This window comes from Balaenoptera ricei, chromosome 1 (genome assembly GCF_028023285.1).
Source record: "Balaenoptera ricei isolate mBalRic1 chromosome 1, mBalRic1.hap2, whole genome shotgun sequence".
In the NCBI taxonomy this organism is placed as follows: domain Eukaryota; kingdom Metazoa; phylum Chordata; class Mammalia; order Artiodactyla; family Balaenopteridae; genus Balaenoptera; species Balaenoptera ricei.
This window is the reverse complement of record NC_082639.1, coordinates 17,003,380-17,023,686: the sequence shown is the minus strand read 5'-3', so window position 1 is coordinate 17,023,686 and position 20,307 is coordinate 17,003,380. Positions and strand designations below refer to the sequence as shown.

General features: G+C 44.8%; 1 protein-coding gene across 1 annotated transcript; it reads right to left on the bottom strand.

The window, feature by feature from the left end:
* Positions 1-7,836: 7,836 nt before the first annotated feature.
* On the bottom strand, positions 7,837-13,731 carry LOC132348187 (proproteinase E). The gene is made up of 8 exons (XM_059895492.1): positions 13,689-13,731; positions 12,598-12,683; positions 11,476-11,573; positions 11,221-11,355; positions 9,924-10,060; positions 9,393-9,535; positions 8,590-8,742; positions 7,837-7,887 (listed from the first exon to the last, which is right to left on the bottom strand). Exons 1-8 carry the CDS (start codon positions 13,729-13,731, stop codon positions 7,870-7,872), a joined length of 813 nt encoding a protein of 270 aa, XP_059751475.1. The 3' UTR covers positions 7,837-7,869.
* Between the last annotated feature and the right edge of the window lie 6,576 nt (positions 13,732-20,307).

Here is a 20,307-nt window from a genome sequence, read left to right as displayed (position 1 = left end):
GGTTCTCGGCTCCTAATCACCTCTTCTCTAAACATTCACTGACCCATTTTCTAGGAGCCTTGAATTGATTCTAGACCCCGTCACAGAGATATTCTTGGAGTACACCACTTCTTCTCATGTTATCTACATTTTTATTCAATCAACAGGGTGTGCTCATCCCCAAAAGTAAGTTGTTAACTAATCCAGGTGATAAGAAGGACAAAAGCAGAATATCTCCAAATCTCAGGGGTGCCTTCAATAAAAAGGAAATATTTAGTCAAGAAAAGGTTGGATGAAACACTGTAGGAAAGCAAAATCTTGGGAACAACTTAAGCCATCAACAGGGAAATGATTCAATAAAGTACTGTCCCCCACTCAGTGGAATACTATGCAGCCTCGTAAGGAATGAAGGAAGCCTATGAGAGCTGATATGTAAAGCTGTCCATAACACAGCACCCCGTGACCAAGGTGCAGATCAGTATATATAGTATGATCCCATCTGGGGAAATTAAAAATACATACACATAAGCATATATGACCGGATATATCCCCAAACAGTACCTGCTTCTGGGGAGCAAGAACAGTAAGAGGGAAACATTTTTCTTCTATCTTTCTGTATTGTTTTCTTTTTAACTACACCTATATTACTTTCGCGACAACTCAAGAGGAAGAAACTTTTCAGGTTTTCCCCTCCTGCTCAAACCCTTTCTGCGTGAAAACCCCTAATCCACTTAGAAAAACACCCTTTTACTAATTCTTCTAGTTCCTAGCACCAGAGGTTTTTACAAGCTCGACTTTTAGGAACAGTCTCAATTGTCAGTAGGCCAGTTTTCAAGGTTGGTTCTGAAAGATGGACCAGCTCCTCGATTTACGCAGCTTCTAAATCCTATCCGTTATTAGAAGCCCACCTGCCAGACAGAATGCTTACCCTCACCAGTTAATAACTCCAGTTACGGAACCCTTATTTCCTACCTGACACTGTGCTGAGCGTTTCACATTCTCTACGTGATCCTCTTAGCCACTCAGGTTAAATTCTTGATAGGACTCTCTACCGCCCCGGTTATCTCCATTAACGGCAGCCTCCGCCGCTACATTTGTTGAACTTTACAAGCCAGATACTGCGCAACAGCTTTCCCTCATCCAATGCTCCCGATAACCCAGTATGACAGTTACTGTCATTTCCACTGACAAACTTAGGCTCAGAGAAAGGGGACTTGCCCAAGGTCACAAGGCTAGGAGGTGGCGGGACCACTCAGCCCAGTACAAAAATCCCCGGCGTCTCCGCAGGGATCTGAGCCCGACTCCTCCCACCACCTGGGCGCGGCTCAGAGGGCCGAGGTCCGGCCGGAAAAGGTGCGTCTGTGGCTCCAGAACTGGGAAGTCCTCCTCCTTCAGGGCTGAAGCGGGGCCCAAGGCCACGGCAGGCCGAGCAGCCGGCACACCCCGCGGGCAGTGGCTCCCTGCTCCTAGGGCCGCCCGCTCCCACCCGACGGTGCGCGGGGGAGGGGGAGGCGCAGGGGGCGGGAAGGGGAGTTCACCTGCGCAGGTGCCCCTCCGAGGGCGGGGGGACGGGGCGGCTGGCAATGACACGCGAAACACCGCCGCCGGCTGCAGGAACGGGAAACCAGCTTCCCGGCGCCAAGCTTTGTAGCCCGCCGCCGGAACCGGAAGTCGCGCCCCGCCCGGAAGCTGGGAGCGAGGGGGAACCGGGTTCGAGGCGCCCGGTCTCTCTAGGCCTTGGCGGTGCTCCGCAGCTTCATGATCTTAACCCGTTCTGGTCTCTTGGCCTCCCTCAGTTCCCAGTTTTCCCGACCGTGCGGAGCTTTGGGCACGGCCTAGGAGTTTTTCCGGTGCGGGGAAGGCCTTTATCTTTCTGAGCCGCAGTTTGCCCAACAAAATGGAAAGAGGATGAAGCAGGAATCAAGATAGTCCTGGAGCCTGCCCGCAGCTGAGTCAGCGCCGCACCCTGAGGTTACACCCTTAAGCCTTTGCACCACCCAGAGGAAAGAAACCAAAATAAGAGGGCTGGTTGGCTGGCTGCTGTTGGCTGACAGTGGTCTGTATGGCTTCCAGTGGAGTCACTCCAGATGGACAGAGGGCGCAAGTCTGTTAGGTGTCTCCGTGTACCCAAAGAGACCCCCGCCCACCCCCCAGATAGTGAGCATGTGCCCGTGGGGCTTTGGCAGTCTGTCCAAGGGGAGACCCCGTGTGCGTAGGAGGCTGAATCTTAGCCCTGTGTGTCTCTTCTTCGAGACTTTCCAGTTGCCATGGTTAAGAACTGAAATTTCGAATTCTTACTAAGCTGGTTTGAGTCTAGGCACACAGGTTAAATAGCACAGCCTGTAAGAGAAGGTGCAGAGATGCTAACCGAGGCAGACTTCCCAATTCACTTTTATTCCTGAAGGGAAGGGACTTGGCCGTCCCATTCTCCTTCCAACTGGCCTATCCAAAATGGAATGGGCTAGGAAATTAAGAGGGGCACCTCAATGCCTCCTGCTGGGTTATCACCCCAGAGCCAATGTCCCTGGGGAAGGGAAAATGTGCCTTTTGTCTTCACAGCCACCACTGGTCAGTAAACTCCTAGATGGCCAGGCACTCGAGTTGGTGGTTGGAGAACCAGAGCTCCTTGCCATGGCCCTACCCCTCCCTCCTCTAGCGACTGTGGGCCCTTCTCCCACTCACTCCTACAGTGCAGTTGCCACCTTTACCTCCTTTTAGCCTTGGTTTCCCCATCTGTAAAATGAGGGCATTGAACTAGAGTAAGGACTTCCAATTGTCATTCCTCCCCTTCAGTTCTTTTTTTTTTTAATCACGTATCTATCTAGTCTTTTATTTAATCCATCTGCATTTTTGATGCATTTCACAGTAAGTTGTTGACATCAGTACACTTCTTCCCAAGTACTTCATCATACATATTGTTAAAATTCAATATTTGTGTACTTTTTTCTTATGAGATTCACTTACAATGAAATACACAAATCCTACGTAGCATTCAGTGGGTGGGTTCTGACAAATGCATCCATTTGACAAATCCTTATCAAGATGCAAAACACTGTCATCACCCCAGAAAGTTCCCTCATTCCTAGTCAATCCCTGTCCCAAAATCAACTTCTGTTCTAATTCTTTCCAGCATAGATTAGTTTTTTGGGGTTTTTAAATTTTTTTTTAATTTTTATTTTTGGCTGTGTTGGGTCTTTGTTGCTGTGCGCAGGCTTTCTCTGGTTGCGGCGAGTGGGGGCTACTCTTCGTTGTGGTGCGCGGGCTTCTCATTGCAGTGGCTTCTCTTGTTGCGGAGCATGGGCTCTAGGCGCGCGGGCTTCAGTAGTTGTGGCACGCAAGCTCTAGAGCACAGGTTCAGTAGTTGTGGTGCACGGGCTTAGTTGCTCCATGGCATGTGGGATCTTCCTGGGCCAGGGCTTGAACCTGTGTCCCCTGCATTGGCAGGCAGATTCTTAACCACTGCACCACCAGGGAAGCCCTAGATTAGTTTTGCTTGCTATACAATTTCATGTAAATGGAATCATATAGTATATAGTCTTATGTAGGGCTTTTTTTTTTAAACATCTTTATTGGAATATAATTGCTTTACAATGGTGTGTTAGTTTTTCTGCTTTATAACAAAGTGAATCAGCTAATCATATACATATATCCCCATATCTCTTCACTCTTGCATCTGCCTCCCACCCTCCCCTTCAATTCTTAAGTTCTTTGGGAATGCTTCAGAAAACTGCTCAGGTGAGAGGAATGGGGGTGGGGGTGTGGGGGACAGCTCTTTGGGTCCCAGAGCAGCTCCAATTTTACAGGTTTATAAATTTATATTAAAAGTATATGTGTTGTGGCTCTGCATAAGATTATGGTATCATTCAGGGCAAAATTTAAACTTTGTACTTTGCCCCACTCCCTCATCTTTTCCCTCCCTCCTGTTCACTCCATCTGCTGACACACTGGCCTTCTTGTTATTTTGCCAACCTGACAATCTCATCTTCACACAAGCTCATCTTCACCTCTTTTGCTGATCTCTGCTTGTAGTGCTCTTTTCTGAGATCTGCTCATCCAGGTTCTAGTTCAAATGGAGCCTCTCTAGAGCAGCCTTCACTGCCCTGCCATTCTTTTTTTGTTTTTGGCCACACCTCGACATGTGGGATCTCAGTTCCCCGACCAGGGATTGAACCCATGCCCCCTGCCGTGGAAGCACAGAGTCCTAACCTAAGTTTGTTTTCTATGTCTGTGTGATAGATTTTCTAAATGGAAAGAAAAAGAAGTAGATGGAAAAAAAAAAATGGATGGAAGCATATCAAAATGATAGAAGCAGCTGTGTAAGAGAGGTGGGAACGTGGGTGATTTTTACAAATCTTTCCCAAAGTGGAAGTTTCTAAAACATAACCAGTATGAATGTACTGAAAAAAGAAAAGATAATAGAATTGTTGACTCTTAAGATTAAAAAAGTGAATTTTTTTAAGGTGACCATGTTTTTATTTTTCTTTTTGAATTAACAAAAAAAATTTTTTTAGTTGAGGTAGAGTTGAAAAAAATGAACTATTGACACTTCAGTGATTTTAAGATGAGAACTAAGTTGTTGATATCGTGGTTAAAAAGAGCATTGCCACGCTGATCCTTTATCACTTTTATTTATTTTTTTTTAATATTTTACTTATTTTAAAAAATTAATTAATTTATTTATTTTTGGCTGTGTTGGGTCTTTGTTGCTGTGCGCGGGCTTTCTCTAGTTGTGGCGAGCAGGGGCTACTCTTCATTGTGGTGTGTGGGCTTCTCACTGTGGTGGCTTCATCTTGTTGCGGAGCACGGGCTCTAGGCGCGAGGGCTTCAGTAGTTGTGGCACATGGGCTCAGTAGCTGTGGCTCGTGGGCTGTAGAGCGCAGGCTCAGTAGTTGTGGTGCATGGGCTTAGTTGATCTGTGACATGTGGGATCTTCCCAGACCAGGGCTCGAACCCGTGTCCCCTGCATTGGCAGGCGGATTCTTAACCACTGCACCACCAGGGAAGCCCCCTTTGTCATTTTAGAAGAGAATTGAAGTATTGATGTTGTGCATCTTCAAAAAGTGGATTGTTCTTCATGATTTAGAAAACAAAAACAAAAAATTGTTGGTGTTGATACTCTAATCATCACTCAAAAAATTAAATTATTGTCTATATAGTTTTTAAAGGATTTGAATTGTTGATACTTGGAAATTTTAAAAAAGAAACTTGAATTATTCATTGAATTGTTAGCACTTTTAGGCAAGATGTCCTAACTCCCTGTTGGCCATACATGAGGAGGGTGTCGTAGAAGCTCTCAGCCTTCCCCTGAGAGATGCTCTCAGCCTTCGCCTCTCAGCCTTCCCCTCAAGGACACTTGAGGGCCCATCGCCCAGCCACAGGGTGGAATTTTACATGTTTGGCTGCCCTTTGTCCTAAAATTATTTTGGAAAATTGTCTAAGGGCTCTTCCCTGACCCACTGGGAAGAAGTAGATACTGCAGGGCCCTGGGAGCGCCTGACAGTTGCATATGTCATCCAGCATCGTCTGCATACAAATGATTAACATGTCCTGGCTCCAGAATTTCTCCCATCCTCCTCCACTCCCCTGCGATGCAGAGGTCTCTGCTCTGCTGGACTCAGTTCCTTCCTTGCCCTCACTCTGGCCTTGTCAGACTGGTTCTTGGGCTTTTGTAGGAGCTGGAGTGGGGCTAAGGACTGGAGGAGAGGGTTTTGGAGGAAAGAGTTGAGATTCCAGGGGTGGTTTTAGGATAAAAATGTGTGGCAGTTGTAATGTGTGGAACAGAACCAGTGGACGGGAAAAGAAAAAAAGGGAATTTTAAGAGATACTGTTGATATAATCACTTTGAAGAGCAATTTGGCAATTGGTAAAGTTGAAAATGAGCACACTCTCCCAGTCAGCCATTCCACTTCTAGAAATATGCCCTAGAGCCACTCTCACGTGTGCACCTGGAAATATGTCCAAGGATGTTCACTGAAGCACTATTTGTAATCAGAAAAAATTGGCCCTGCTCTAAATGTCCATCAGGAGGGGGAAAGGATAAATAACTAGTGTTATTGGGCAATTGAATACTCTACAAAACTAGCAGCAATGAACTGGAGATAGATAAATCAGCACAGATGAATCAGCATAAATAGACGTCAAAAATATTGGGTGAAAATATTGGGTGAAGGAAGCAAGTTGCAGAATAATCCATATGGCAAGAAGCCATGCATGTATTTTAAAAAACCAAAGCAATGCAATATATTGTTTATGGATATTTATATTTGTGATAAAAATATAATAGCATGGAGTGAGAGGATAAACACCAAACTCCTTTTATCAGTCAGGATAGGTTAGGTCCATGCCAGTGTAACAAACACCCCAAATCTCAGCAGCTTGTAACAAGACTGTATTTCTTGCTTGTGCTGCATGTCCACCAGGGGGCAGCAGAGAGGCTGTGTTCCACATCTCGCTCTGGGGCCAGGCTGACCTGGAGCCACCAGTTACTGAGGCAAAGGGAAATCGTCCTGTCTCTCAAATCTTCACCTTGGCCAGAGCAAGCCACATGGCCAAACTCAACTTCAAGAGGGCAGGTAACAGCTATTCTATTATGTGCCCCAAAGGAAAAGCAGTAATATTTGGTGGATAACCCCACACCCATGGTGGTGAAGACCCCTGGGAAGAGTACAAAGGGGCCTCCACCTGAACTGTAGTTATTTTAGAAAATATGAAGCAAAAATGTGAAATTTGTTCATTGAGGAGGGAGGCTATTTGGGTGTTTTGTTTATTATTCTCCATGTTGTATCTTTTAAACTTTTCAACACTGGAAGTATAACTTTTTAAGGAAGGGAACAATGGAACAACGTTAATATTAAAAATTGTATACGTGTGTCCTTGTGGGGACCATGTTTCCTTTCATGGTATTCAGGAGAAACGTGGGTAAAAGAACTCAGTTGTTTTTATGTTGAGTTCGAGGCACGGCGGCAGTCTTTTGGACCTCAGCAACAGCCCACTGGGGTCCGACCTCGGTCTCCGCATTGTGTGTGCACCTGTGTGTGCGCCTCCGCCCTGCAGCAAGGGCTCCCCCTGACCTTGTCCTGCTTACCTCTGTTCTCTCAGCCCAGAACTTTCAACAAAGAAGGTGCCTAGTAAATGTTTAATGAATGACTCCGATATGCTCATTTCTGTCTAAACAATGAGCCATTTCAGGGCAGGATCCATGTCGTCTTCCCTCTGTGAGCCCTCCTCAAGAAGAAGGAATGGATGCTTGTTGAATGAATGAATGACTGCAGTCCTCCTTCCCCAGCCCATCAATGGAAGCAGAAAATGCACAGCCCTGTCCATTCCAACATGAGCCTCCCAAGGGGCTGGTAAGGACAGTATTTCTGCAGACTCTACCATGCTTTTATGTCTGCATTGAAAAGCCAGTGATTGTGCATGTGGCTGTACAACTTCCCAAGACTCACCGGTTTGGCTTTTTTTGGTTTTGTTTTTGATGTTGATTTTTTGTTGTTTTTTTTTCTGCCACACCGCAGGGCAGGCGAGATCTTAGTTCCCCGACCAGGGATCAAACCCATGCCCCCTGTGGTGGAATCACAGAGTCTTAACCACTGGACCACCAGGGAAGTTCCTCACCTGGTTTTAACCATGAAAAGTCCTGTATCCCAGGAAAACTGTGATGGTCCGTCACTTGACAGCAACTGCCTTCTCTTTGGGCCTCATTTTTTTCTCATTCTCATATGAGAGGGTTGGTTCTGTTCTCATCTCTACATATCACATCTAAGATTTTAGGAACAGGCCAGAGGGTAAGAGGTGAATCTAAGAAGGAAGAAAGACTCAATTTGGAATTTTCTGAGAGATCTTTATTTTTTACAAAGAGAGTGAATGGGCACTGCCACCCCGGCCTTGGTTCTAGTGGCTTGCAATGGTCTGAAAAAAGAGAGGGGAAAAACCAGAATAGTCTAGTCAGGAACACAGCTTCTGACGCCATATGGAACTGAGTTCAACTCCCAGCCATGTCACTCATTGGCTGTGTGACACTGGGAGAGTGACTTGAGCTCTCTGAGCCTCAGTTTTCTCATCTGTACAATGGGGGTAATCATAGTACTTACCTCATGGGGGTTTTAAATTAAACTATTAACTAAGGTGTCATCACGGTGCCTGGCATATGTTTAAGAGTCCATAAATGGTGGCTAAGACTATTGTCACGAACAATATTAATCCTCCCTGACCACTCATTGCCAGATGAGGTTTGCACTCTCACTGGGGCCTGAGCTTCACCTATCACAGCTTCCACCACATTTCATCATTTTGCTCATTTAATCGTCTGTTCCCCACAAGCCACACATCACTCTATCCTCCATGACAAGAAAAGACCTGGACCAAAGGAGGCACTTCATATACACTTGTTGCAGAAAGGAAGTTCAGCAGTAGTTCAAAGCTCCACCCAGAAGCCCTTGAGATTCTTAGGGCCACACTGTAGCAGAAAACGTCCTCAAACCCTTCTGGCACGTGCCCCACTCCCACTACTGACCTCCTAGGATCAGGAACTGCTGTTCTCACCCATTCCCCCCAGCACCTCTCAGAAGAGCCAGCACCTGGAGCCCTCGCTGCTTGCCCTGTCCTGCTTACCTCCTCAATCCAGTCATTGAAGGCCGAGACTCGCGTGAACACTGTGGGCTTCTTGAGGGTGTTGCAGCCAAAGGCAGAAACGAAGCTGGTCACGCCGTGGACCTGAAAGGAGCCATCTGCTGCCGGGCAGTTGAGGGGTCCTCCAGAGTCACCCTGGAATGGTTGGAGAGCAGTGGGAGACTGAGCTGTGTCTGAGCTTTAAGGAATTGGTTCTGACTTTGGGGATTTTGAGAAACCCTTATATGACTTGACCTCTCTGAGCCTCAGTTTGCTCCTTTGTGATGGGGAATGATATCTATCTTACAAGATTTTGTGAGAATCAAATGAGGTGATAAGTATATGGTCTTAGCGCAATGCCTGGTAGAGAGGAAGCAATCAATAAATGGTAGTTCTGATTATTATTACCACAGTTAGTTATTAATATTGTTATTCATATTCACTTGTAGTACAATGAGAGTATTGCTTAATTATAACTTCAGGACCCCAGATTTGAAGGTGACTTTAGAGATCATGATGTCCATATCCCTTGCTGTACTGATGGGAATCCTGAGGTCAAGGGACAGTGACTTGCCCCAGATCAAGTCAGTGTGTGAGCTGGGACTAGAGTCCAGAGACCAGAGCTGTGTGCCTGGGCTGCAGTGACTTCCTCCAAGTCCTGCCTGGCCTGGAGGCTGAATGAGCCCAGCAGGCAAGATTCCTCCCTCTCCTCCCAGGCAGATAGCAGAAGTACCCTGGGCCCTGCACACCCAGCGGAGTGGCCGTAGCCCCGCACCACCTTGGGCAGACGAGAGCTGCTGACTCACGTTGCACCCAGAGCGGATGTCCCCGCCGGCGCACACCATGGTCTTCTTCACGGAGCTGCCCCACCAGTCCCGCCTGGAGCAGTGCTCGTAGTCTACCACGGGCAGCAGGGCCTGCTGCAGCTTGTCTGGGAGCGGCCCACCGGCTGTGGAGATAGAGAACACTGAGCAGGGGCTGTAGGGGTGCAGGGCTAGGGCTGGGATCTGGGAGTTAGGACTGGGAGCCCCAGAGTGGGGTGGGGGGTTTGAGGAAAAGCCACTCTTCTAGTCTGTTGGGAAGTCTCCTCCCACCAGGTTATGTGGTCCTGCCTGCTGTGTCCATCAGAACATCTCCAGCACCTGGCACACAGAAGACACAACAAAGTCTTCCATTGAACACATTCAAGTTTGGGAGGATGAGGGGAGAAGGCTGCCTCTGGAGGAGGAATGGAAGAAAAGTGCAAGGATGCTCCTGGTGTTGCCCTCAGCCCCCCGCCCCAGGCTCTGTCATCCTACCCACTGTCCCTACGGCTGGCTGGAGGGGTCAGCACGTACTGTAGAGACGGCCCCAGCCGCTGATGTAGCAGGGTGTCTCATTGGGCAGGATGTCGCCGGCGGGAGGGAGTCTGGCGAGCTGGACCTTGTCTCCCAGCTGGGCGCTGTGCGACAGCTTGATGAGGGCGATGTCATTGCTGGGGAGGAGGGAAGAGTCATGGGGAGCCTGGTCCTCCAGCCAGTCCAAGCCCCACCCCTCAGCTTTGCTCGGGATATTTTACCTCCGGGATGCGCCCGATGCCCCTTCTCCCTCCAGATCCCACGCATTCTTACTGCTGAGCAACTTGAGGAAGCCCTCCTGGCCTCTTCAGCCCACGCTGACCCTTGGCCTTGGTAATTGTCCTCAGCTTTTACACCAGTGGTTCTCACGCATCAGCTGTGTCAGAATCACTGGAGGGCTTGTTGTTATAACACAAGTTGCTGGAGCCCATTCCAGAGTTTCTGATGCAGTGGGTCTGGGAGGCCCCAAGGATTCACATTTCTAACGAGTTCCCAGGTGGTGCTGCTGCTGCTGGCCTGGGGACCACACTTTGAGAACCACTGCTCTCTTCATCTGCCTGTTTGTCACTCAAGTAATTGCATCTGGGTCTGATTGTCTCTCCACTCACCCCAGGAGCCCCTGAGGATGGGTCAGGGTCTTAATCATCATGGTCCCTCACTTCTGCGTTGCACTTTCAGGGGTTCTGCACCCTTCTTTGATCCTCTCACCGGAAAAATGCTGAGCTACCCAGACATACAATTTTGCATATGCTTGAGAGGCTTAAGAAGCCCTGCTTTGTGTTCTCACCCAGTGGTTTTCTCCTTGACCCTCATAACCACCCAGGAAGCCCAGAAGGTCACCCTTGACAAGTGGTCAAACTGAGGCCCAAAGAAGGGCAATGACTTGCCCAAGCCACACAGTGACTTAGTGCTGGAGCCTGACTCTCAGTCCAGTGCTCCTCCTTTAGCCCACAATGCCGGGAACGCAGGATGCTCCGGATGAATGTCCATTGAATGGAGGAAACCTTGGATTTGGGACAGGGGTGCCTGAGGAGTCCTGGGTTCTGAAGCCAACCAGCCGAATGGCCTTGGGGGAGTTCCTGCCCCTCCCTGGGCCCTGCTCTCCCCTCTGTAGGGAGAGACGTTTGGTGTGGATGATCCTTAAAGGCTCTGTTGGCTCTGACCCTCAGCGTGTGGGACCTGGGCTCAGGCTGCTGGCCCAGCTCCATTGTCCCTGGGAGTCTTCTCAGAATCAGTGTTGGGTCATAGAGAGACCAGCAGAGGAGCACCTGGGTCCCAGGCCTGAGAGTTCACTCACCCACAGGACACGCAGTTGGAGTTCCAGAGTGGGTGCACAAAGAGGTCCCCGGCATTGACGGGGATCACCTGTTCGGAGCCCTCTTTCTCAGAGCGGTCATACTCGCCCAACACCACCTGGTAGGTCAGGGATCTCCTGCTGGTGGAGGTGACGTCAGTACAGGCAGGACTGGCTTCCCCCCTCCCCTCCCACAGTCTCCCACTGCCCCAGCCTGCCTGGGTCTCACGCAGGGACGGGGCAAGTGAGAGAACTCACGAGATGCAGTGGCCCGCAGTTACGACCCAGTCAGGGGCGATCAGGCTGCCTCCACAAGTGTGGTAGAAGGTCCCTTTCTTTTCATACTGCAGGGAGACCTGGTGGCAAGAGAGGGAGGAACCTGAGTGGTCTGGGCCCCACAGCGAGGGTTGCTACCCATGGCTGTATACGTTGTGCACTGCACAACTCTAGAGAGCATCATTCACACAGAATGGCACCTCTGGAAATGTGCAGTGCCTAGCCCACACAACTGTACCATCCATGGCTGCTTTCATGCTACAGTGGCAGAATCAAGTCATTGCAATAGAAACCACATGGCCGACAAAGGCTAAAATATATACTCTCTCGTCTTTTACAGAACAAGTTAGCTGACCCCTGTTGTAGACCAGTGCCATCCCGTAGAACTTTCTGTGATGATGGAAATGTTCAGTATGGTCCAGTATGGTAGCCACTAGCCACATGTGCTTATTGAGAATTTAAAATGTGGTTAGCATTGAGCAACTGAATTTTTAATATTGCTTAATTTTAATTAATTTAAATTTAGGCCTATGTGGGAAAAGAATCTAAAAAAAGAGTGGCATATGTGTATGTATAACTGATTCACTCTGCTGTGTACCTGAAACTAACACAAATAAATCAACTGCTCTCCAATAAAAATTAAATAAATATATTTAAATAGCCACATGTGGCTAGTGGCTACTGTGTTAGTGCAATGAGTCTAGTCCTCTGTGCTCCCTTCAGTGACCTCTATAAAGCTCTTCATCCCTTTATTGCTCCAGACCTTATAGCCCTGTTGTATAGTTTGAGGGGTCTAGAAATGAGTCCCCCCAAATCTCACTCCTTAAACATCGCGCTGAACTTCCACCATTAATGCACCAACCCTTGGGTTAAACACTGCCCTCTCCCCAGAGACTACTTTTAACTTGCAAACAGCCCAGTGAGGGTTACAGATTAAATGGGCAAAACTTCCATATGAAGTAGATTGTCCAAGGGTTTCCTGGCCTTTGGAGACTGAGGTGAATACTGGAAACAGCACAATGGGGTCCAGACTGAATATCCTGCAATCAGAGCATGGGGTGCAGAGCCCATGGTGGGAAATAGTGCAGCTGGTATCGCTCTTACCTGCCAGGGCCAGCTGTAGGGGACCGCATCCTCACCATTGACAACACGGGAGGAGGGCCCGTAGGGAGGCTGGCCAAAGCCGGAGGCTAGAGGGTAGAATAGAAGCGTCAATCAGCTAGAGGGTCCCCCAAAGCAAAGAAGAGGTCTGGGTCCCAGTCCTAGCTGTGGCACAAACAGGCTGTGAGATCCCATACAACTCCTTCCCCTATCTGAACCTCAGTAACCACATATGAACAATGAGCATTTGGACTAGAGCAGGGATTTCTGGATTCGCAGGAGTCTAGGGAGAGAGATGAACATGTGGCTTCCTTTCATGGCAGGAATGAAGGAGTTGATGCACTTAGAACCGTGCCTGGTACTCAGTGAGCCCTTGAGGAGTGATAGCTATTGTCGCGAAGAGTGGTGGCTTTGGAGTACGACTGCCTGGATTCAAAGTGCAGCTCTGCCCCTGGTTCTAGGATGGGCTACTTTACTTCTCTGAGGGTCAGTTTCTCTACCTGTAAAATGGGGATAATAATAATACTGACCTTAAGGGGACTGTTGTGAGGATTACATGAGATAATATACGAAAAGATCCTTAGCGTTCTGCCTGGCATATAGTAAGCACTTAGTAAACATTATCTGTTACCATTCATTATTGTCAGTCAAGGGACGCTGCTTAGAGAAGGTGGCCCTGAGCTGTAATGTAATATGGCAGAGAGTCCAGGAAAAGGCTAGACCACAGGATATGGAGTGCAGTAGGGGGAGTGTGAGAGGAGAGTTGGCGGGTTAAGCAGAGGAACAGAAATTCCAACCCAAGCAGTCTAACCACAGACCCCAAAGTCTTTCCCACTAGACTTTGTTTACCACCCACATCAAGGACTCCAACCACAGACCTTTGGGTCCCCCAGTCTTCCTCCTGAGCTGGTCTGTCACCCACAGCTTCCCCTCTATTTTCCTGCTCCAGCACCAAGCTGAAAACCTCCACCATCATGCCCCAGATACAAGCTGGGACCTCTCCTATGGAACCAGGTATTGGGTTTGCGAGACTCAGGGTGGGTTGGTAGATTGCAAGGGCTCCTGGCCCAGGGCAGCACAGGCTGGGGTCTTACCAAGGGCCACAAATAGGAGAAAACTCAGCAGCCGGAGCATCATGAGTTTTGAGATGGTAGGAAAGAGATCCATAGCCTGAGGCTTTAATATAGGGCAGAAGACGGGTGAGGGGGGTCAGACTGGGCCCCATTCCCGGAACAGGTGGTAGAACACCAGGTCTCCCATGGTCCAAGGCCACAGCCCCCACCCACTGCAGATGGCGGAGAGGCAGCCAACAACAGGATCCAGGGTTCCCTCCAATGCGTGGCTGCACAGGTGGCACTGAATGGCAAGCTGATAACAGGGGAGGGGGCAGGAAAGTTCACATCGGAACAAGACAGCCTCTTCCAGGAACAAACATGGGCTCTGGGACTGGTCACACCTGGGTTCAAATCCTGGCTCTGCCATCTCCAAGCTTTGCATCCTTGGACACATTGCTTAACCTCTCTGATCTTCAGGTTTCTGTCCTCTAATATAGGGTTAATATTAGTATCCACCTCAATTAAAAAATTTTTTTGTTGAGGACTTTATCAGGATGTTTTTGGGGATGCAGCCATGAACAAGAATGGTCCCAGCTTGGGAATTCCCTGGTGGTCCAGTGGTTAGGACTCCACCCTTTCACTGCTGAGGGCACGGGTTCAATTCCTGGTCGGGGAACTAAGATCCCCACAAGCCAGGCGGGGCGGCCAAAAAAAAACAAATAGAGCATTATAAATTTCCTCTGTGGATATCATCCCTATGACATTCCTTTGCTTTCATTAGCGATTTCCACATGCATATGTATTCCTAAACAATACATTGGGTTTTCCTCTTCTGCCCCTTTGTATAAGAAGAATCACACAGTGATTATTCTTTTGTGATCTAATTTTTATTTTGTGTTCAATATTGGTTTCTGAGACTCATCCATTTGCTGCATGCAGTTGATTTATTTTTACTCTTACTAGTCCATACTTTATTTATTTATTTATTTTTAAACTTTTAGGAAGCTTTTTTTTTTTTTTGGAGCTTTATTAATTAATTAATTTATTTATTTTTGGGTGTGTTGGGTCTGCCTTTCTGTGCGAGGGCTTTCTCTAGTTGTGGCAAGCGGAGGCCACTCTTCATCGCGGTGCGCGGGCCTCTCACTATCGTGGCCTCTCTTGTTGCGGAGCACAGGCTCCAGACGCGCGGGCTCAGTAGTTGTGGCTCACGGGCCTAGTTGCTCCGCGGCACATGGGATCTTCCCAGACCAGGGCTCGAACCCGTGTCCCCTGCATTAGCAGGCAGATTCTCAACCACTGTGCCACCAGGGAAGCGCACTAGTCCATACTTCAGGTACGCCAAAATCTATCCACTCTATTGTTAATGGATATTTGAGTGTTTCTAACTCTTTGCTGTTATGGAAATGGTTCACAAGTATCTGTTCTATCCTTGGACAAGAATTAATGCACTATAGGGTATGTGCTTGTCCAGCTAAACTGGGTAATGACAGTATTGAATATTCCCATTAACATGAAATGAAGGTTCCTATTATTCCACATCTGAGCCAACCTTTTTATTTCTGTTTTCCAATGTTTGCCCAGTTGTGAGGTATGGAAGGGTGTTTCATTGTGATTTTAATTTGCATTCAATTGATCACAAATGAGATTATCTTTTTAAATGTTCGTTGGTCATCCATATTTCATCTTCCATGAAATGTCTGTTTAAGTCTTTTTGGCACCCTCTATTTTAAAAAAAATTATTCAATTTATTTAAACTAAAAAACAAAACCAAGAAACTGTTCACCCATTTCTCCCCCTGTCTGCCTCTTGCAACTACTAAATTGTTCTCTGTATCTACAAGCTTGTTTTTTTGTTTTTGTTTTTGTTCTCTTTTAGATTCCACATATCAAAGAGATCATACAATATATGTCTTTCTCTCTGTTTGACTTATTTCACTTAGCATAATGCCCTAGAGGTCCATTCATGTTGTCACAAATGGCAATGGCGAGATTTCATTCTTTTTTTTTAATGGCTGAATCTCACACACACACACACACACACACACACACAATCCATTCACCCTTCAATGGACACCTGGGTTATTTCCATATCTTGGCTATTGTAAATAATGCTGCAATGGGGAGTTCCCTGGTAGCCTAGTGGTTAGGATTACAGGATTTCACTGCCGTGGCCCAGGTTCAATCCCTGGTCGGGGAACTGAGATCCCACAAGCTGCGTGGCACGGCCAAAAAAAAAATGCTGCAATGAACATGGAGGTGCATATATCTTTTCAAATTAGTGTTTTAGTTTTCTTTGGATAAATACCCCAAAGTGGAATTGCTGGATCATAGGATAACCCTATTTTTAATTTTTCGAGGAACTTCCGTACTGTTTTCAATAGTGGTTGCACCAATTTGCATTCCCACCAACAGTGCACAGGGGTTTCCTTTTCTCTGTATTCTTGCCAACACTTGTTACTTCTTATCTTTTTGATAATAGCCATTCTAACAGATGTGAGGTGATACCTCACTGTGGTTTTGATTTGCAGTTCCCTGATGATTAATGATGTTGAGCATCATTTCATGTACCTGATGACCATCTGTATGTCTTCTTTGGAAGAATGTCTGTTCAGAGCTTCTGCCCATTTTTAAATCGGATTGTTTGGTTTTTTGCTATTGAGTTATATGAGCTCTTTGTATTTTGGATATCAGCCCCTTATCAGACATATGATTTGCAATTATTTTCTCCCATTCAGTAGGTTGCCTTTTCATTTTGTTGATGGTTTCCTTTGCTATGCAGAAGATTTTTAGTTTGATATAGTCCCACTTTACTTTTGCTTTTGTTGCTTTTGCTTTTGGTGTCAGATTAAAAAACTCATCACTAAGACCTATGTCAAGGAACTTACTGCTTATGTTTTCTTCTAGGCATTTTATGGTTTCAGGTCTTATGTTCAAGTCTTTAATCCATTTTGAGTTAATTTTTGCGTATGGTATAAGAGAGTGGTCCAGTTTCATTCTTTTGCATGTGGCTCTCCAATTTTCCCAGCACCATTAATTGAAGAGACTCTCTTTTTCCCCATTGTATATATTTTTGGCCCCTTTGTTGTAAATTAATTGACCATATATGCATAGGTTTATTTCTGGGCTCTCTATTCTGTTCCATTGATCTACGTTTCTATGTTTATGTCAATACCATACTGTTTTAATTACTACAGCTTTGTAATATAGTTTGAAATCAGGCAGCATAATGCCTCCAGCTTTATTCTTCTTTCTCAAAATTGATTTGGCTGTTTGCAGTCTTTTGTGTTTTCATACAAATTTTAGGATTGTTTGTTCTATCTCTGTGAAAAATACCATTGGAATTTTGATAAGGATTGCATTGAATGTGTAGATTTCTTTGAGTAGTATGGACATTTTAACACTATTAATTCTTCCAGTCCATGAGCATGACTCTTTTTCCATTTATTTGTGTCTTCTTCAATTTCTATCTTTTTTTTCTGGCTGCACCATGTGGCATGTGGGATCTTAGTTTCCTAACCAGGGGTCAAACCTGCACCCCCTGCATTGGAAGCACAGAGTCTTTTTTTTTTTTAACATCTTTATTGGAGTATAATTGCTTTACAATGTTGTGTTAGTTTCTGCTGTATAACAAAGTGAATCAGCTGTATGTATACATATATCCCCATATCCCCTCCCTCTTGGAAGTGCAGAGTCTTAACCACTGGACCACCAGGGAAGTTCCCCACGTCTTCTTCAATTTCTTTCATTAATGTCTTGTAGTTTTCAATACACAGGTCTTTAACCTCTTTGGTTAAATTTATTCCTAGGTATTTTATTCTTTTTGATGAAATTGTAAATGAAACTGTTTTCTTAGTTTCTCTTTCTGATAGTGTGTTATTAGTGTAAAGAAATGCAACAGATTTTTGTGTATTGATTTTGTATCCTACAACTTTACTGAATTCAGTTATTAGTTCTAACAGTCTTTTGATGGAGTCTTTAGGATTTTCTATATATAATATCATGTCATCTGCAAATAGTGACATTTTACTTCTTCTTTTCCAATTTGGATGCATTTTATTTCTTTTTCTTGACTAATTGCTCTGGCTAGAACTTCCAGTTCTAAGTCAAATAGAAGTGGTGAGAGTGGACAACCTTGTCTTGTTCCTGATCTTAGAAGAAAAGCTTTTGGCTTTTCACTGTTGAGTATAATGTTAGCTGTGGGCTTGTCACATATGGCCTTTACTATGTTGAGGTATGTCTGCTCTATACTCGTTTTTTTGAGAGCTTTTTTTAAAAATAATAAATGAATGTTGAATTTTGTCAAACACTTTTTCTGTGTCTATTGAGATGATCATATGATTTTTATCCTTCATTTTGTTAATGTGGTATATCACATGACTGATTTGTGCATGTTGAACCATCCTTGCATCTCTGGAATAAATCCCACTTGATCATGATATATGATCAATCCTTTTAATGTACTGTTGAATTCAATTTGTTAATATTTTGTTTAGGATTTTTGCATCTATATTCAACAGGGATATTGGCTTATAGTTTTTGGGTTTTTTGTGGTGTCCTTTTCTGCTTTTGGTAACAGGGAAATGCTGGCTTCGTAAAATGTGTTTGGAAGAGTTTCCCCTCTTCTATTTTCTGGAATAGTTTGAGAAGGATAGGTATTAATTCTTCTTTGGATGTTTGGTAGAAATCATCTATGAAGCTGTCTGATCCTGGACTTGTTTGTTGGGAAGTTTTCAATTACTGATTCAATCTCCTTGCGAGTAACTGGTCTGTTCAGATTTTCTGTTTCATCATGATTCAGTCTTGTTAGTTTGTATATTTCTAGGAATTTATCCATTTCTTCTAGGTTGTCCAATTTGTTGGCATATAATTGCTCATAGTTGTCTCTTATGAGCCTTTGTATTTCTTTGGTATCAGTTGTAGTATCTCCTCTTTCATTTCAGATTTTGAGTCCTCTCTCTTTCTTTCTTAATGAGTCTAGCTGAAGGTTTGCAATTTTATTCATCTTTTTAAAGAACCAACTCTTAGTTTCAATTATCTTTTCTATTGTCTTATTAGTCTCTATTTCATTTATTTCTGCTCTAATCTTTGTTATTTCCTTCCTTCTACTAACTTTGGGCTTCATTTGTTCTTCTTTTTATAGTTCCTTGAGGTGTAAAGTTAGTTGTTTATTTGAGACTTTTCTTGTTTCTTGAGGTAAGCATTTATTGCTTGAACCTCCCCCTTAGAACTGCTTTTGCTGCATCTCATAAATTTTGATATGTTACATTTCTATTTTTATTTGTCTCAAGGTATGTTCTAGTTTCTCTTTTGATTTCTTCCTTGACCCATTGGTTGTTCAGTAGCATGTTGTTGAATCTCTCATATTTGTGAATTTTCCAGTTTCTTCATGTAATTAATTTGTAGTTTCATACAATTGTGGTCAGAAAAAGATGCTTGATATTATTTCAATTCTCTTAAATCTATTACAATTGTGGTCAGAAAAAGATGCTTGATATTATTTCAATTCTCTAAAATTTATTAAGACTTGTTTATGGCCTAAAGTATGATATATCTCGGAAAATGTTCCATGTGCACTTGAGAAGAATGTGTGTTCTGTTGCTTTTGGATGGAATGTTATGTAAATATCTGTAAATCAATCTGGTCTAACATGTCATTTGGTCATTTTAGACCAAAGTTTCCTAATTGATTTTCTGTCTGGATGATCTATCCATTGATGTAAGTGGGGTATTAAAGTCCCTTACAATTATTGTACTTCTATCTATTTCTCTCTTTAGGTCTGTTAATATTTGCTCTATATATTTAGGTACTCCTATGTTTGGTGCATAAATATTTACATGTTATATCCTATTGTTGGATTGACTCCTTTATCATTGTGTAACACCCTTCTTTATCTCTTATTACAGTCTTTGTTTTAAAGTTTATTTTTTCTGACATAGTATAGCTACTCCAGCTTTCTTTTGGTTTCCATTTGCATGGAATATCTTTTTCCATCCATTCACTTTCAGCCTGTGTGTGTCCTTACATATAAAGTGTCTCTTGTAAGCAACATAAAGATGGGTCTTGTTTTTTTATCCATTCACCAGCTCTATGTCTTTTGATTAGAGAATTTAGTGCATTTACATTTAAAGTAATTATTGCTACATGTGTACTTATTGCCACTTCGTTATTTGTTTTCTAGCTGTTTTTGTAGTTTCTCTCTGTTCCTTTCTTCTTCTCTAGCTCTCTTTTTTTGCGGTTTGATGACTTTCTTCAGTGGTATGCTCATATACCTTTCTCTTTATCTTCTGTGTATTTACTATAGGTTTTTGCTTTTGGACACCATGAGGCTACATATAAAAACTTAAATCTATAACTGTCTATTTTAAGTTGATAACAACTTAGTTTTGATCCCATTCTAGAGCTCACCATTTTTACCGGCAGTAGCTGAAACTTTTGAGATGATAGGAAAGAGACATATATCCTGAGGCTCTAATATAGGGCAGAAGATAGATGAGAGGGGTACAGACTGGGCCCCATTCCCAGAACAGGTGGTAGAACACCAGGTTTCCCATGGTCCAAGGCCAAACTCCCCGCCCACTGCAGATGGGGGAGTGACAGCCAACAACAGGTCCCAGAGTTTCCTCCAACGTGTGGCTGCACAGGTGACATTGAATGGCAAG

Excerpts from the sequence above, each read along its gene's own strand:
- LOC132348187 (XM_059895492.1), bottom strand. The coding sequence starts at position 13,731 with ATGATGCTCCGGCTGCTGAGTTTTCTCCTATTTGTGGCCCTTG. Across the intron at positions 12,684-13,688 it reads TCTCCTATTTGTGGCCCTTG|CCTCCGGCTTTGGCCAGCCT; the intron begins GTAAGACCCCAG and ends TCTACCCTCTAG. Across the intron at positions 10,061-11,220 it reads TCCAACTGCGTGTCCTGTGG|CAATGACATCGCCCTCATCA; the intron begins GTGAGTGAACTC and ends CCTCCTCCCCAG.